Below are 18,194 nucleotides of genomic sequence, written 5' to 3' on the forward strand. Positions count from 1 at the left end.
ATTAATTATGGAGTATCACTGGCCACGTTTGAGAATAGCTTGTTGGATAATAAAGTTACATGATTGAAGAAAAATAATTTGGGCATGCTTAATAGGCATCCAAGATTTTTTTTTTAACATAGTCTAATGACACAATACACCATGATTGCTCCTAGAAAAAGGATTAGAGAAATTGTAAATGAAGAAAATAATCAAAATAAGATGTGCTACTGTCCTGTTAACCAATACAGGAAATTGTCAACAAATAGCAGCAGCAGCAATCTGAATTCACTCCTCCCCCAACTCGTTCACCAAAATGAGGAATGAACTTAAAAGTCCAACTGTGACTGGGAAGTGATCATTGTTTTCTTTAAAACAAGAAAATTAACTAAAAACTACTTTAGTACAATAGCAAGACACCACCATTAATTTTTTAAAAAATAAGGAAATACAAGCAGTTAAGATGTCTACAACTAACATTCAAGAGAAGTTATCCTTGAACAAGTCATTAAAAATGGTAATCCTGAGATCCATGTTTATTGTCTTTGACTTCCTTAGTAAGTTTATTCTGCTAACAGATAAAACAATTCGTTGTTTTGCCTTCTTGCTTGTTTAATATGCTACTCCTGTAAAATCAACTGCATGGAAGTGAAACCTAGGTTTTATCTGCATGGAAACAGTTCCAGCAGTGGTGCCTTAGTTAATAATTATGTTAGTGATGTGTAAGCCAAAATCTAACTCAGCTTTCTTCCCCTGATTCATAGCAACTCTACAGTATTAGAGAAACAAATAATAAATAATAATAAATAATAATAATAATAAATAAAAATGCAACCATCTTAAATTTTAATCACTAAAGCAGATATGACCAAAAACGCAGGGCGTAAAAATCTGTTATGCAAGATATTTTTTCTTCTCCATAGACACTTTTCTGACTATGACGACACTAAGTTGGTGATGTTAGATAATTTGTGTACCTTACAATATGCTTTTAACAAATAAATCTATTGTTATATACTTAAAGTAGAAGAAAATACTATAATCAGACAGGCTGAACAAATTTAAGTTCCTATGCTAATGTTAATTTTTGCCTTTCCTGATTTTTCCCCTCCTCCAAAGTACTAACTGTACAACCTTAACCTTCCATTGACAGGTTTTTGCATATGAATGAAATTTTAAAAAACCTTCTCAGTCATTAGAAAAAAATTAGTGGATTAATATGAGGAAAAGGTGGATATCACTTGCCAGTGAAAAGGGTAAAATTAAAATTACTCCACATAAAAAAACACCCTCAATTTATTTCCCTGTTTCTTATTAAATTTGATCTAGGTATTAATATACAATATATTACACAAATACTGTTTATTTTATATATATTTAAGCTATAATTAAATGTTACCATTTACAGCTTATTTCCACACACTACTACTTCTCCTAAAATACATGTAATTTTCACCCTCCTTTTCTATTTATCTTGAACAGTTCTTAACATCTTGCCTGTTTATAAATCAGAGTGCAGATTAAGGAGAGAACTACAATTAGAATTGTAGGGTATATTACACAAAATATTCATTTTACCAATATATATTCATATTTAGATGAACTTTTAAACAATAGCCTTAAAATAATAATTTATCTGTATATGAAAAGTGCTTCTGAAGACAGAAAAATCATGTGAACAAGCAACACTGTGTGTGATCACAGCATAATGAAATCAGCAAAATAATCCTATAAAAAAAAGTGGGGTGCAAATTGTATTTTTACCTGCAACAGCTGAGGTAACGCTTTTACAGTAAGACAGAACCAAATTCCCAGCTTGCATGGAAGCAAATCACGCCACTGTGGTTTTTCCAACGTTCTACAGCAAAGAAAATGTATTTTAAATATTAAAAGTACATTTTCATTCTTATTACACAATATACCTCTTTACAAAAGTCAGCAAACTCTCCTACAGCCTCAAACTAGAAATGTAAAATTCAAAATGCTTATTAATCCATTTTGAAAGTGCATAAACATTAATACAAAATATTCATTATGAATATTGAAGCCATTAAAAAGCATATAACAAACCAAAGAATCAAGACTAGATTTAGACAATGTGCTTCTACTAACTGCTATATTTTTAATCTTCTTTTAACAGGACTTTTCTTCATTTACACAAAATAAATTCTTAAGCCTTAAGTGATCATTTCAGCTAAAAAAGACTAACCATAACCAAAGTGTTCACAAGTGCTGACAACTAGATATGAAGACAGTAGCATAAATAAACCAATACATAAAAATTAATGTCATTTGCAGTTCACTGAAGCATTACTCACTGATGTCATCAGAATAGAAGACAGGCAGAATAGTCTCTGATCTCCATCCTGCATTGATCCAGTTCATGCCCCTGCTGTGTGAACTATTTAAACCCTTTATTTCTTTCTATAAATCAATAGAAGAAATGGTGGTATCTTTTGGAGTATACTGGATGTCACTTCCCTATGTTGTTTCTTAACTAAAGAGCAGTGTCAGAATCCTTTACTAATGCTTTTGTTTCGACGTGAACCGAACAATAAGCAAACATTAAAGAACCTCCAAAATTTCAGCAGTTACCAGAGCAATATGTTAAAAGACTCAGTAACGGTGAATTTGTTAGTTTACATTTTTAACCTAATTAAATCTTCAGTGGAAAAGCTTGTAATAAACTTCTTGCAAAAATTGTTTTATAAACCAGAAGCACCCTTCTGCAAATAAACTATACTTTATACATTCTTTGCTTTACAATTACTTTTGATTTTCCACATAACCACATCTCATATTACAAACCCACACCAATGCCTCCCTGAATATTTATAAATAGCAATCATAGTGCACATTGCCAGCCTTGCTACATTCTCATAAATTTAAAAGATTATTTTTCGGTGTGGACACACCACATACAAGCATACAGGCTGAGTGTGTAAAATATTTGATCAATTTCTTTAATATCTGAAGTAGAGATTTGACAAAATTATTTAATTATGAAAATACACTAGTAACTGTTCCCACCTTTCATTTTTGTCAGCAGCACCAAGTTTTACTTCATCTGTACTCCTACCTCCTGTCTTTTTCTTCTTGTCTCTCTTTTTTTTGCTAAGCAGTTCATCCTTAATGTAGAAAGAATTATGGTTACAATTATCATTAACATGTACTCTATGAATGTTACTGGAACTCTTCTTTGAAGGATAAACATTAGAGTAGCATTTATGCAAATTATCTAGGGTCCTACATGATTAAGTAAAATCATCTATCTTTAACAATAACTGTTGCCATGGCATCCAGTCCTTAAACACACATGAAGTCCAGCTCTGTCAGTCATGTGTATCTCCATAGCAATCAAAGTTTTCTAAGAGGAGAAAGCATTCAACTTGCCTCCTTTTTCTTTCATCAACTTTAATAATGTAGCTTGGAAAATAAAAGTAAATAGATGCTAATGTGTGAATACTGTTCAATTTATGTTTTTTTAAGAGTATAAACAAAAATTTATTGCTTTCTATGTTACGTTCGCTTGTACCATCAACTTAAAGCTTCCAAAGATATATAGGGGTGGGGAGTGGGGGGGAAGGGAAAAATAAATACTAAAAAAATTATTTAGCTTTGACTGCTTATCTAATGAACCAGAGAACATTTATCAGGTTTTATTTTGGAAAAAACCTCCACTAAGAACAGGAAAAGCCAAAGTGAGTATGAATTCTAAAAATCAAGACCAGACACACCCAACACTTGTGAAGACCAAAAGCACGACCATGGAAGGACATGTTTCTGCTTCAACAGATGATAGAGAAAGTGTCTGCTCTCTTTCTTTCCTCTGATAACTAGAAAAAAACCCATCTTGTTCACTAATTATCATCAGTGACTGTATAAGATATTAAAATTTTACATGTTACATTCATATAAAAATTATTTCATTTTGACTTTTGAATCTAGAACATATAACTAGTTAATAAAATCTTTGCTACTAATACAACTAACGATTTTAAATACCAGAAAACTAATTTTAATGGTGAAAAAAAAGAGTAAAATCCTTATTATTTGGAAACTTCTGCAAGAATTTCAGATAAACTAATGATTGTAGTGCATTAGATTTATTACCAATACTTACCAGCTGTTTTTCCAGGTAGATTGACCAAACCACAGCATAATGACCCACTGTGAGAATAATGAACAAGAGTAATGCCAGCTCAGCATTGCTCATTTTTCTCACCCGCCTGTAGTAGAATACAGGCTGTCGCCAATCTGGTAGTCCATTGATCAGAATATCATCATACCTACAGTAGCAAATATAACAGGCTTTCATGGAGAGTTTAAAATGAAATAAGCCAACTCACTTCATGTTGAAGACAGAAATTACCACAACACCACAAAATAAAATAAAATAATAATGTAACTTTTTTGGAATACCAGGGGACAGACAGAATTCAGAATGGTATGATGTGGAAATGTTTTCCATCTCTTGCAGAAAAGGTGGTAAACTCTACTACTATTCCTGCAGCACCCCCATCTGATTCTCTTAAGAAACAGGACTTGCTGTAAAATGGGACATATGTTCTACATGCCTATCAATCAATGGTCAGGTCCCCAGGATGCAAGTGAACAACAAGAGAAATAATTGAAATGTGAGAACCCAAGGAACAAAGTTTCAATTACTTAAGTGTTTTACTAATTAAAAACCTGAATAATGAGGTAAAATATCTGCCTCTTGATTTTCTTTCTGGTGTTATATCAACTTCCACTACAGAGTAAAATGCATGTGTAATTTAATAAACCTTCTAGCTAGGTGCACCTCCTAATTAAACTCTTGTTTATGAAGCTAGAAATCAAGGTTCACCGGATCCAGGCAACTTTGTTTATTTCTAAAGAATGCTATTGAAAAGTTAACCTGCTCACATTAAACCGTTCAATTTATTTTTAGGCTATTCACTTTTATTAATGTAACCATGTCCTTACAAAAGTCATTTGAATAAAAAAAAGTCAGTTTATTTTTCCACATTTACTCCTTGAAGTACTTTAACATAAATAGTCTTTGCCTGTTAATTTATTTAATGTACTTCAATACTGGCTTACATAACCATGCAAAAATTAAATTTCAGATACCTAACCAAAAATGTTAAGAGGAAAAACTTAGAGGAAAAAAGCTATAATATAAAACTTGAAATAGTACATTCAAGATACACAACCTGTTAATCTTAAACTGAACACAATTCATTACATATTCTAATCACACCAATTCTAGAATTAAATCTGCACTGAAAGGCCTAATTTGGTGCAACACATTGACCAAAATATTTTAATTAAAAATATTCTGAGTTAGTCGCAGGCCTAATTACAGGAATAGAAATAGGGCCTATATTGTCATGCAGGTCAGTAGAACTCAGTAGTAGGTTTTTCTCAAGTAAATTGACCGATCCAGGAATAATAGCGCAGCTGCTAAACTGCCAGTCTTGACATGTAAATCAATTTAAATGCAACAACTGCAGTAGCTACTTTGATAGTTATTAAATTGATACCTTGGAGATGTACTAAGAAATTTAAAAAAAACAAAGATTTATTGCTGGCAACTTTTTTTTAAGTGGAAAAACACTGGTCTTAAGTGCAAAATATATTTAACTCAAAAAATCTAGAAAATTTGACTTCTGATAAATGACCATTTATTTGTTCAAGGCAAGAGACATTATTAGTAATTTAGTCGGAAAAAGATTTAAAGCACAATATTCTGCTGACTTCTATGGTTACATACTAAAAAAGATGTATACCATGAAACTGTCTTCATATACATTTTCATAATTTTATAAGATTAATATCCAGAAATGTAAATTCTGATTTTACGATATATTGATTTATTGTGAAGGAAGAAAAAAGTTAAGACTTGAGGCAATAATCTGTGTGTGTGTGTATATATATAAAAAACAAAAAAACAAAAACCTACTCAGCACTTAGTTTAGGAAATGACATTTTAAACTTAAACTACTAAAGGATGGAAAACTACATATTTCAAGAGCAAACCAAATAAACACAGCCACTTTACCACTTGTTTAATCTAAAAATCATAATGCATTCTAGTCCTACTGAATAGTTTAGAGTTGAAATACAAGAAAAATAGTTTGCAAGCAAAATGATTCTATTCAATTAAGACAGTGGATAATCTGACTTCAGAAAAAAAGGTTGCTAAAAAATGTTATGTTTGCATGTGCTATTAATTTAAAGCTCTCAAAGACACATGGGGTGAAGGGAAAAGGATAAGTCTTTTTGTACATTACTATTAATTTACTAAATATTTTTCTTTCTGAAACAGTGGGACAAGTTAATTACTAAACTTAAGTTATGTGCTAGAGGGGAAAAACAAATAAGTTATGATAAAATAATGCTGCTAAATATTCATTTTCCAGTATTGTTATGAATATCAACAATGCAGTCTTATCTTCACAATATATAAATCCTATTTAACGCAAACCAAATTTAAGACAGCAGAATTTCATGCGTTAAACACTCTAAACAATACACAGTATTTACTTGGCTATGTCTAGTGTTCTGAACAACAGTCTCCGAGGATTATGTCTTAGAATCAATGCTCTATTGATTTTACTATCAATGAACATTATGGCTCACACGACTGGCCATTTTAAAGGAAGATAGCTTCTATTATAACCCATTTTTTAGAATATATACTGTTGAAAGATAAATCACTGCTTCCTATAGTAATTAAGCACTGCATTTGAAAAATAAAGCTATCATGATGATTTTTAGGGTTACAAGTGGACAGTGATCCCACAGTTACTCAAAAGCCTCCTATAATTTGTAATTTTGTTTTCCACATTTAAAGACATCGTTTCATTAAGAAGCATACACATTACTCAGTACTTATTTGCAAAAAAAAAAAAAAAATAGCAGTTATGAAGGATAGTCATTCAAAGCATATGCAGCATATTCAAAATTGTATTACAAAGCATTCTTCCTTTATCAACCTATTTTAAATTACTACTCCTTACCTCTCCTTCCCACAAAATTTCATTTGATCTATCTGTACTATTTTTTTCCTCTCCTCAGATGTATGCAAGTACACATAATGCAACTTGTATATGACATATGAGAGTGCCCAGTTGTTTTGTGTGCTTTGAAATAATCAGCAATTAATAGTGGGAAATAAATAATACCAGGAAGTAACTGAATCACAGCACAAGAGAGTAACCTCATAATGAAAATAAAACTTATTAAAAATATTAATTTAAAATTTAGTACCACCATTAAGAAACAGGTGTGAAAGTGTAATAATTTCACCTACCTATAATGATTCATGTTGTTTTTAGAACTCTCTAGAATTTACAGTAGTGCAAGAAAATCAATTAATTTTGGTAGCTAATTTCAACATTACAGTATAATTATTTTACAATCATATAAAATGTTTACCATTTTTTTAAAGCCCAGGAAACTTCACGTTTCACACATTACTTCAGAGATCTGGTGTAGCTTACAAAAAGGACAATAAAACAGGTCTGAAGTAATGAAATCTTATAATTTAAAATCTAAATCTTAGAAAAAGCACCACTGAAGTTTTTTCCCCCCCATAAACTATCAAAGGCAACATGTAACGCAAATATGGTCAAGAACACTTTATATTTTCCATATGCTATGTGTAAAGTCAGTCAATTACACAAAAAAGTGCTAAGGTATAGTGTTAGAAGGATGCTTATTTTGATTCAGACACTAATGCTTGCTGTAATGAAAATCACAATGTTACAGAAAGTGGGGTGTATACACCAAAAGCTAGTTAAAAACATTAAGGTTTAAATGTATTGTTAAGACATTTGCTTAGATGTAGTGAATGGAAAAGTCTGTTCAAAATTACACATTCCCTTTCCAAATTAAAACCAAAGTAATGACTATTAGCAAGTTTAGCTTGTAATTTTACCCAATAAAAATCTTACTGGGTGAAATTCACTCCAGCACAGAAAGCCTATGCAAAATCCTATCTAGCACATAACACTTATATCTGTATTAATTTACATCAAGGGCTCTGTGAACTATACTACTGTATATACAGCACGTATATAAAGTAAACAATATTTTATTGCATATTACACACACATTTAAATTACTATTAAAATCAAAAAAGGAAAATATGAAGTGTTAATATGCTAAAGTAGTACATTCTACTGGCAAGAGTGAACCTTTCTGAAAAAGAAACAGGGTTTTTATTTATTGTTCTTATAAAAAATTACCATCATTACAAAACCTAAACTTAATTTCCCCAATACTAATTTCTCCCTACTGTTATTTACACCTTCTTGTCAACTGTCTGTAATGGACCACTCTCTTACCACTTCAAAAGTTATTTTTCTTCCCTTGCTATCCTGCTGTTAATTGATTTATCTCATTAGACTGACCTCACACTTGGTAAAGCAATCCCCATCCTTTCATGTATTTATACCTGCTCCTGTATTTTCACTCCATACACCGGATGAAGTGGGTTCTAGCCCACAAAAGCTTATGCTCAAATAAATCGGTTAGTCTCAAAAAGTGCCACAAGGACTCCTTGTTTTTACTACTAAATCTTAATAATGGAAGGCGTGTTTATTCTCCAAAATGAAAAAGAAAATATAAATTATGCCTAACTCCATGTGTTAAAGTAAAATAATTTATTTTTAATCTGCTAAAAGGAGTTACTCCACTTATTTGGTCTGTGAAGTGTAACTATTGTTTCTGTATACACACAATCATTGTCCCAGACATGCAGGAAGAAAGACAAGATGCAAGGGGTGAGGTTTAATTAGGCTGCAACTTCATTAACTTAACTCATCTGGGAACTACCTGGCAGTAACTCATACAGTGCAGGTCATCATTGCTTCTTCAATTTTTTCGACCTGTTTGAGGGCTGCCATCAGCCCTCACCAATACCTGGTCCTAGCCCATTGCTGGGACCTGACCACCTTCCCCTTCCATGTGGCTTAAAGGGCTGTGGAAAGGGGGTTGGTCTCACTGTACCAGACATTAGAAACCCCAAACCCATTCCCCAGCTACTTTAGGGGATACCATCCCCTAACATGCACTACTGCTTTCGGTTTATCAGTGAACCAGACTTCCTATGGAACAAGTACCAGCACCGGACACCTGTCACCTGCTAAATTCTGACAGGCCAACAGGTACAGTTCAAGCTATCTGACCAGGTCCTGAGTTGCAGTGGGGAAGCAAAAAAAATCCACAGATTGCCAGCCAATCTAAGGACATTGAGGGAAAAATTCCTTTCCAGCCCCCCAAAGGGCAACTAGTGTAATGCCCACAGAAGATCAAAAAAACAACCACCACCACCACCTCCTCCTACGCTAATCGTAGGGCTAGGTCGGGGGAGTTGCTAAGAGAAAGGGATCAGCTGGAGTGACACTACTTATATACTCTCTCCCAGGTACACAAGGGACAATGTCTTACCTGAGCACCACTGGTCAGCCCACAAGCTCATGAAATGCCTTCCCCAAACCATCAAAGGACTAGGAAGACTCTTAGAGGGGCCATTATCCCTTTTCCCCCCACACTGCTCCAGACCTTTAAGGTTGCAGGGGGGACATGTGTTATCTGGCCTCAGGCATGTCCCTTTAGAGGACTGATTCACAGGATGATTAGTTGAGACTTGCATCAAGGAAAAGCTAGTTACCTATGAGTTGGTTGTGTCTTCAGGGGTATGAATACTGCCTTTACTTACATATGTATCTGTCAGTTCAGTTTTTCAACTCAGTCCCCAATCCAAATGCTAAAGAATTCTTGAGGAACAGATTGGACAACTGGATCTTACACTGCAGATTGCATACCATTTCTAGAAATCTCTTTTCAGGTGAATATCACCCTTTCTCCTACAGAATGGCTAGTCATTCATACACACATGCTCTAGTCTAGGAGACAAAAATATCAGGAAGGCCATGTCTATATGAGAAAATTGTTCGTAATGCATCAACTTAAGCTAAACTGATACAAAGCTCCCTTAAAATGAAATAAAAGTTTCACATGAAGGTGCTGCACCAATTTCATTATATCAATTTCTAAAACGGTTTAGATAAATAGGTACAATTTTCTCAGGTAGACAGGCTTAAGTACATAATAGTTACAAGCTACTGAATCACAATTACAAGTAAAGCAAGATCATGGTATAGAAGACGTGGAGAAATTCCTAAGGAACTCCAAAGGCAAATCTTATGATAAACTCCCTCAACATTAAACTATGATGAAATAGAAAATACATTTAAAGGATGTTACCTATAAAGCAAGAAGACATAAAATTTCAGGCTAATTCATACTTTTGGAACCATTTTAAAATAGCTACTGACCCACCCCTTCTCTCTCCCCTTCCACCCAGGCCCCCCCTCCCCAGCCCACCCATTGTTAAACTTCCTAACTTTCCTTGATCTATGACTCCAAGTTGAAATTCCACAGAGGGAGGCAGAGTAGAAAACATACACAATCTAAAAAACTCCCTTAAACACATTTTCATGACTTGTTCAAAATAGAGGATTACCAGACAGAAGATAATCTCTGCTATGAGACATGGATTCCTGCCAAGATTTCTACAAAGCCAAAAGCCTTCAAGAGAAGGTCCTGAGAATCCCTGTTTAGAGAGCTGTAAACCTAAAGATACTTTACTAGAACTCCTGTGCTGGGAGCATGACTCTTTCTTTTGCCAAGTAAACCTGAAAATCATTAGTTCAAGTGGATATCCTAAACCAGATTATACGTACAGGCACATTACAGTCCTCTGGAAAGCAGTCCAAACACAAGCTAATGTCCATTAAGGCTATCTTTCAGGTACTCTTGGAACACCACTTAAGCCTCTGGGGCACTAGTCAAATATTTAAATTATACACCAGGGCAACTATCTACCACTTAAAAAAACCCCTAGGCTTATCCAGACACTAATATAATTATATGTTTGCAGTATCCTAAATTATATGCTTTTTAAAAGAAAAATATCAAAATACACGAAGCTAGAAACATTCAGGAACAGAGTACCTAATCATGTTATGGTTCCTTCTCACTACATAAGAACTAACAGGTGGGCGAAGTGGGTTATAATTCTCAACTCACATGCCTAAAATTGTAACTCACCAATTTATGGCTCTCTCCTCATGTGGACATGATCCAGAAATACAGAACTACAAATACTAATCTTTTAGAGATTGTTCTAACACAGAAAATTTCACTCCAAATACAAACTGTTTTAAAAAATGTTAAGAATCAAAGGAAGTAATCAGCTTATCTCACTGAAACATGTGTCATATACCTATATGCATTCTATTTACTTTAAATAGTAGCTAAATAAAAATTATGCCCCCACATTGTACAAAGACTTACATATGTGCTTAACTATATTCAGTGTGAGTCAGTGAAGTCAATAGGATTACTCAGAATGCATAAAGTTAAGCATGTGCATAAATTTTGTAGGATTAGCACCCATGAGAGGTTTATTTAAAAATATGCAAAGTGTACTCACCTCTTCCTTCTCTCTTCATCCTTTAAAACCTCATAGATAGCCACCAACTAAAATAAAAGCATTGCTTTTATTAAGAAAATGACTATGAAAAGGAAACAGTGAAAACACCATGCACAAAGCAATCAAATCTTAAAAACAGATTTTTTTTCCTCTCTAATATTTCAATCTGAGGTGATATTTGTCTCAAAAATAGGTAAAAAATTTCCATCAGGAATGTGATTTTTAAGTTAATAGTGTCCCTTCAATAGGTCCAAAGGTACTCCAATTATAACACCACACAGCAAGTAGCCTTCGTTTTGTGAAGTACATTGAACTGGTAAAGCTGAACTATGACAGACATACCCTATTGCTCTGTTAAATGTCAAGACTCAGAAGGGAAAATGATCAAGACTTAAGATAATTTTACTGATATCTACATTAAATGACATATAATGAAGATGGATGAGAAGATCTTTTTCCCAACTTCTATTAAAAGGCAAAGTGTATACTTACAAACAGACTTTCCCTTTTAATAGAAGTTTGTATGTATGCTTTTATGCAGAGGAAAAAGAATAAAACATTTGTTTTCCAGTTAACAGGAATACAGCTAAATATTTTAAAATACTTGTAAATCAAATGTATTCAGATACTCGAAAACTAATCTGAGTTACTGAACTAGCTACAGAACATTTTATATGACATTTGTCCAACACTAAATCCAACTAATACAGGAATAATTTTGCCCTGGTTGAAAATGACAAATAATTACAAAATTTTACTTTGCTATCAAAACTGTATTTATTCTTGATGTTAGTAAGTAAAGTTATGTTATAAAAATTCTGATCTTATTCCCCCAACCCCCCAAAAAGTATATTATAGCTTGTGTCACTTACTTGTCTAAACTGGGTTTCTGCATTTTCATCTTTGTTCTTGTCTGGGTGTAAAGTTAGTGAAAGCTTGCGATATGCTTTCCTAATCTCTGCAGATGAAGCATCCTGCAAAAACACAAAGCAAACTTTGTCAGAAACAAATTCCCAGAACCTTGTTAAGATCTGAGAAGACAGCCAACCAAATGCAGGACCTGAGGCAATGTAATTTGAGCAATCAGTCTAACAACCAAGCTATGCAGCTAGACTGACCGACATGACTGAACAATCATTCACTCTAATTCATCTCTCATCTTAACTTCTTTCATTACCATACATTCATTACAAGTTAGTATTTGCCAAAACTTTCAAACACTTGCTTTCTTAAAATTAACCAGTAAAACTTCTGCACTAATTTAGAGCTCAAAGAGACAAACTAAAAATTAATACATCTGTATCTTCAAGGAAGTTGTCATTCTTTCACAAGCTAAATTTCTAAATCTCAAGCCTTGACATATGTTTCTCCCTTAATATTATTCACCCTAATTCTCTACATATAGGATTTTCATGCAAATTCAATTTCAGTATGTCTAAAGAAATGTATTTTCTGAAGTAGTTCAGCTTGTTTTTAATTTGAAACTACCATGACTATACTGGTATATAGTTGTAATATAAGATAAGAAATCTTTTGGTTTTTACTTCTCACATTTGTGAATGATGGACTATAAAACAAAATATCAAATTAATTGCACATATACAATCATTTACTGTGTAACTACTTAAATATAACTAAGTTACTAGGATGATACAGATCACCCAGAGCAGAGGGATTTTATGAGGTTATATCTATTGCTTACTAAAAAATGCACATCAAAGTTATCATGCATGCTATAAACCAGGAATTTGTATTTAATGGAAAACATCACCAAGGCAATCTATCAGGATGGAGTATGAATGCTCAAATCTAAAGACTACAACCTAAACAGACCAAGACGTCTCTATTGTCAAAACATGCTGAGGTAAAATAAAAGTCTCATGAAATTTCAAATTTCTTGTTTTAGGATTTATTCTCTAAGATATATTTTAAGACAACTATCAGAGACTGAGTAAAAAACAAACAGATCCCTATAACCGAACAGCTGTTAGAGGAACAAAACTGAAATAAGACAATTAAAGCAACACTGTAATTAGTCTGTCAAATTTCCATTACAAACCATTGTTTTCATTACAAATTTTTCAGGTTTATAGCACCAAACTATAACTCTGTTTAAAAGTTTTAGCTCAAGAGTGAATAGATTTGTAATATATAGAGAGAGTCTTGTGTGTGTAGGAGGTAAGGGGTTTGAGAGGTAGTTTAATTATGGAATGGTAATTTTATTTTAAGATACAATTTTGTTATCCTATAACTCAAACAGATCTCTGCAGGCTATTCTCCTGTCAATAGTAATTGTTTAGAGTCAGGACCATTTAGAGGAAATTTAAAAGTGTTTTTTGTTTGTTTGTTTTTTTAAAGAAAACACCTCCTTGTATACGCACAACATTTTATTGTATTTTCAGCTAATACTTCTAAAGGTGCACAGCCAAAAGCAGAATTCTATTTGATGACTGATGGCTTGCTTCAACCCCCACCGAAGACAGTGGAAGTTTTTCCATACAGTCATGTTTTAAAGTTTTTTTTCTTTTTGAAAGTGAAGAATGGAGGGAAGAGGAACTGTGACTAAATGTTAGCATTCCAAATAATTTTTCTGTGTGCAATGTAATGTAAGTTTTCCACCTGGAAATTTAATAGAGGTATATAAGAAACTGCAAAAAGAAAATGTGCAACAAAAAGATACTTTTGAAAAATCAGAGACTTGGACAGTGACAAGATCAAAGGAATAGTACCTCCAGATTGTAAAGCCTGCAGTTTACCCTGATCCCCTTTTCCTCCCATCTTAATCTACTGTTGTACTTCATCTGTATCAAGATTTGCATTTAATTTTATTGGTGACCCTTAACTGAGTGTTGCTTCTCTAAGGGTCTGACAAGAACATTTTAAGGAGTTGTTGGAAGAATATTGTCAGAGTCAACTCCTTCAGATCTAGAAGCAGACTAACAAAGGAATTTGTAGGATTTTTTTTTTTTTGGTGGGTTGGAAGGAAAATTTACAATGAACTACCCTGCTCCCAAAATAAAGCCTCTTATTTGTGTAAGATTTTAAGTGTAAGGGTTGTTCTCGCTCATGTTACAGTAGTATGTTTTGAGAGCTCTCGAGTTAGATCTCTTCTATTCCCATAATTTCGGTTTCTTAGAATTAAACAGCAGAGAAAGGAAAGAGTGATTAGAAACAGTAAAGCAAATTTATTCTTAAATCTAAGTAAAACTGTGGAGTAATATAAATACAAAATTAAGTATGAAATAGAAGTTAACTTATTTACACACAACATACTATGGTAGGTACAGGAAGTAATTTACAGACTATTTTATTTACCACCACCCATTGCTACAGTTAGAACCTCATCAACAGACTGGGCTTGTTCTCACTACAAAATGTTACTGTATTTGAATATTGTTGAAGAGAATCAAGTTAGCAGATACGATGCTGATCATGGCTTTGCACTCAGTAAAACTAGGACAAATTGTGTTCAGCATGTCAGCTAATCATGATTAAACCCTCAAATTGAGGGGGGGAAGGCAATGGGGGGCGGGGAGTAGATCAGCGATAAACCACATTCAACATCATGCCTTGTTTAGCTGACAAGAATGAACACAATTTGTCCTGGTCTATACTAATCTGAAAGTAACCATCAGTACGTCAGGTAACTCAATTCGTACAAACAAGGTTTTTAAATACAATGAAATTACGTAGCTCCTTGAGACTTTGTTCGCTAAAAAGACATCCTTTAGGTAATGTTGGGCACCTTGAGAAAAGTCTCTAGATCTTTTTAGGGTCTGTCTTCAATGGTCTGCTGTAGCTCACGAAAGATTATGCTCAAATAAATTTGTTAGTCTCTAAGGTGCCACAAGTACTCCTTTTCTTTTTATTGATTACTAAGGCATGAGCCTTCTCTGCTATAGCACATGTTGGGTCTTCATCCTCAGTCTTCATCCACGTAATGACTCAACAAACTGTTCGGAAACAATTACAGACAGCCATCTGCCTTGCCACAGTACCCAAAAGTCCTGTTTGGTTTTGGTTAAGCATCCCACGTAAATGCAATTCTAGGCAATGTACTGAACTGTGGGAGCAGGAGCGAACTATTATACTTCTGTAATCAGACCCCAACAGCATCTTTACCGGCTGCTTTAATAGCCTTTTATTTAACAGGTCCACTTACTGCTAGCTGCCTCTCAGTCTCACCTCCTGCAGCCTCCTGCAATGAGGCTCCAGTGGAATCTGAGGAACAGTCAGCACTAAGAGTGTGCTCTATGCAGACAAAAGAAATAAGTAGAGGTGGGTCCCAGGACAGCCATTTGAAGATAGAAGGAAGACAGGGCAACCACATTTTCAAGAACTTTTTTTTTTTTTTTTTTTTGGTGGCTCTGGGGACTTCAAGGAGGGCTTCATTCACATTTTAGTGAAAACTGGATTCTCTCTCTTGCTTTTAAGAAAACAATTACAATTACCTAAAATGCACATGTCCAATAGTAGAGGGGCCTGTTAGTACTCCAGGCCAGTGGTTCTCAACCAGGGGCACGCAGAGGTCTTCTAGGGGGTACTCAATTCATCTAGATCAGTGTTTCTCAACCTGGGGTTTGTGATCCCCAGGAGGTTTGCGGGTGGGTTTATGGGGCTCGCAAGTGCAGAGCCAACTTTAGAGGGAGCAAGCAGGGCAACTGCCTGGGGCCCCATTTCACAGGGCGCCTTGGGAAGCTAAGTTACATGCTTCAAGTCCATGCGGTGGGGCGCAGGCTTCAGCCTGCCACCTGGGGCTCCGGCTTCCAACAAGACTCAAGTGAAAAACAGGCTCAAGTATTACATTGAAATATAAGTACAATATTTATATTCTAATAGACTTATTTTATAATTATATGGTTATAAAGAGAAAGCAAGCACTTTGTCAGTAATAGTGTGCTGTGACACTTTTGTATTTTTAGGTCTGATTTTGTAAGCAAGTAGTTTTTAAGTGAGATTAAACTTGGTGTACGCAAAGCAAATCAGACCCCTGAAAGGGTACAGTTGTCTGGAAAGGTTGAGAACCCCTGCCCCAGACACTCAATTTATTAGAGTTGTCCCTGGCACTCTGTTTCATGTTGGCAACTATGCTTTGTCGCTGACTGAACCAGTGTAGTCTGCCATGTTGCCTTCCTCATGTGGGTATGAAGTTACCAGCATAGCACCAGCTCAGACAGTCCTCCTAAATTCAAGTGACTAGTAATTCTGTAATGAAGCACCTCATGCTTCAGAGCAAACACTGTACTAGGATACTTCCAGCATCAGGCATCCCATGGAGCATAACTGGTTGCAGCAAGAGAAAGCCTTACTAGTATAGAATTTCAAGTATAAAAGTCCAAATCCTTATCTCAATTAGCTAAAACATACACCTTACTGCCAGCATCCACTTCTGTGAGACAGCTAAAATCTCATGCTAGTTTTCTTAGTCTTTGCGCTAATGAAATCCAGCATGCTGGGAGCTAGGCTGATATGGTGGGCCTCATCAAGTTCTGGGTTGACAAATCAATTCTGGGCTCCGCTATAATCTTGGATACCAGTGAAGCATGCTCGCACATGATTTTTCAAGCACTTTAAAATTTCACCTATTGGAACAGAAAGTCAAAGACCTTGAAGAGTTCTATGTCCAAGTTTCATATTTGAGTTGTTCGTGTTGTACTCCCGTCTCAAATAAAATTATACCCTACCACTAGATTATTTAAATTGCTGCAGAAATTCTTCTTACACTTTTTTTTTTAAAGTATTGATTTGGGAAAAGACCAAGCACTGAAAATCTCAGTTCAAAAAATGAACATTTTATAATGGGAAGATGTGAAAATGGCAATGAGGGTGGTTTGTAACAGAAATATTTTCTTTTTAAAGTTCAAGAGTTTTCAGTTTTGCAAAGTGAAAACTAATGTTTCAATTAATTCTACTAATAAGCCAGCAAACAAAGTACCTAATGCTTTAAAAATAAATAAATAATCTTTTGGGGGAAAAAAAAAAACCCTTCTTTGCCCATCTCTTCAATTTATGACATATTGACCTGTTCACCTGATGCAAGAGTACACTGAAACTTTTTAGCAACAGTCACCCTATCTAAAATTTCAAGAGTAACAGACATCTATTTGTAAATGTTTCTAATATCTCAGGTTTCAGAGTAACAGCTGTGTTAGTCTGTATTCGCAAAAAGAAAAAGGAGTACTTGTGGTACCTTAGAGACTAACCAATTTGAGTATAAGCTTTCGTGAGCTACAGCTCACTTCATCGGATGCATCCGATGAAGTGAGCTGTAGCTCACGAAAGCTTATGCTCTAATATCTCAGTGTTCCTATCTGCAACAGACTAGAAAACATACGGGAAATTTTTCCTTATTTTGAAAAGGCCTGAAAACTGTAAATGACAAGAATCCTCTGGGGGTTAGAACTCAAAATATAGGTCATAGGGTATGTCTACACTGCAATTAGCCACTCGCAGCTGGCCCGTGCCAGCTGACTTAGGCTTCTGGAGCTCCGGCTGCATGGCTGTTGCAGTGTAGACATTCCAGCTCAGGCTGCCACTCAAGCTACGAGACCCTCCCACCTCACAGGATCTTAAAGCCTGGGCTCCAACCCAAGCCTGGCTGTCTACACAGCAATTAATCAGCCCCAGAGCCTGAGTCCCAGGCGACTGAGTCAGCTGGCATGGGCCAGCTCCGGGTTTTTAATTGCAGAGTAGACATACCCAAAATGTCTGCATCCATACTTCG

At 34.7% G+C, this 18,194-nt stretch overlaps 1 protein-coding gene across 5 annotated transcripts in view; it reads right to left on the reverse strand.

The window, feature by feature from the left end:
- DNAJC1 (DnaJ heat shock protein family (Hsp40) member C1) overlaps positions 1-18,194 on the reverse strand; it is a 197,221-nt gene that overhangs the window by 101,260 nt on the left and 77,767 nt on the right. For all 5 annotated transcript variants that reach the window (XM_073334216.2, XM_073334219.2, XM_073334217.2 and 2 more), the window contains 5 exons: positions 12,343-12,444; positions 11,471-11,517; positions 4,103-4,268; positions 3,010-3,107; positions 1,744-1,837 (listed from right to left, as the gene is read on the reverse strand). In XM_073334216.2, the coding sequence (XP_073190317.1) occupies positions 1,744-1,837; positions 3,010-3,107; positions 4,103-4,268; positions 11,471-11,517; positions 12,343-12,444 (507 nt within the window). The remainder of the gene's footprint in view (positions 1-1,743; positions 1,838-3,009; positions 3,108-4,102; positions 4,269-11,470; positions 11,518-12,342; positions 12,445-18,194) is intronic.

The sequence above is a fragment of the Lepidochelys kempii genome, chromosome 2 (genome assembly GCF_965140285.1).
Source record: "Lepidochelys kempii isolate rLepKem1 chromosome 2, rLepKem1.hap1, whole genome shotgun sequence".
Lineage (NCBI taxonomy): Eukaryota > Metazoa > Chordata > Testudines > Cheloniidae > Lepidochelys > Lepidochelys kempii.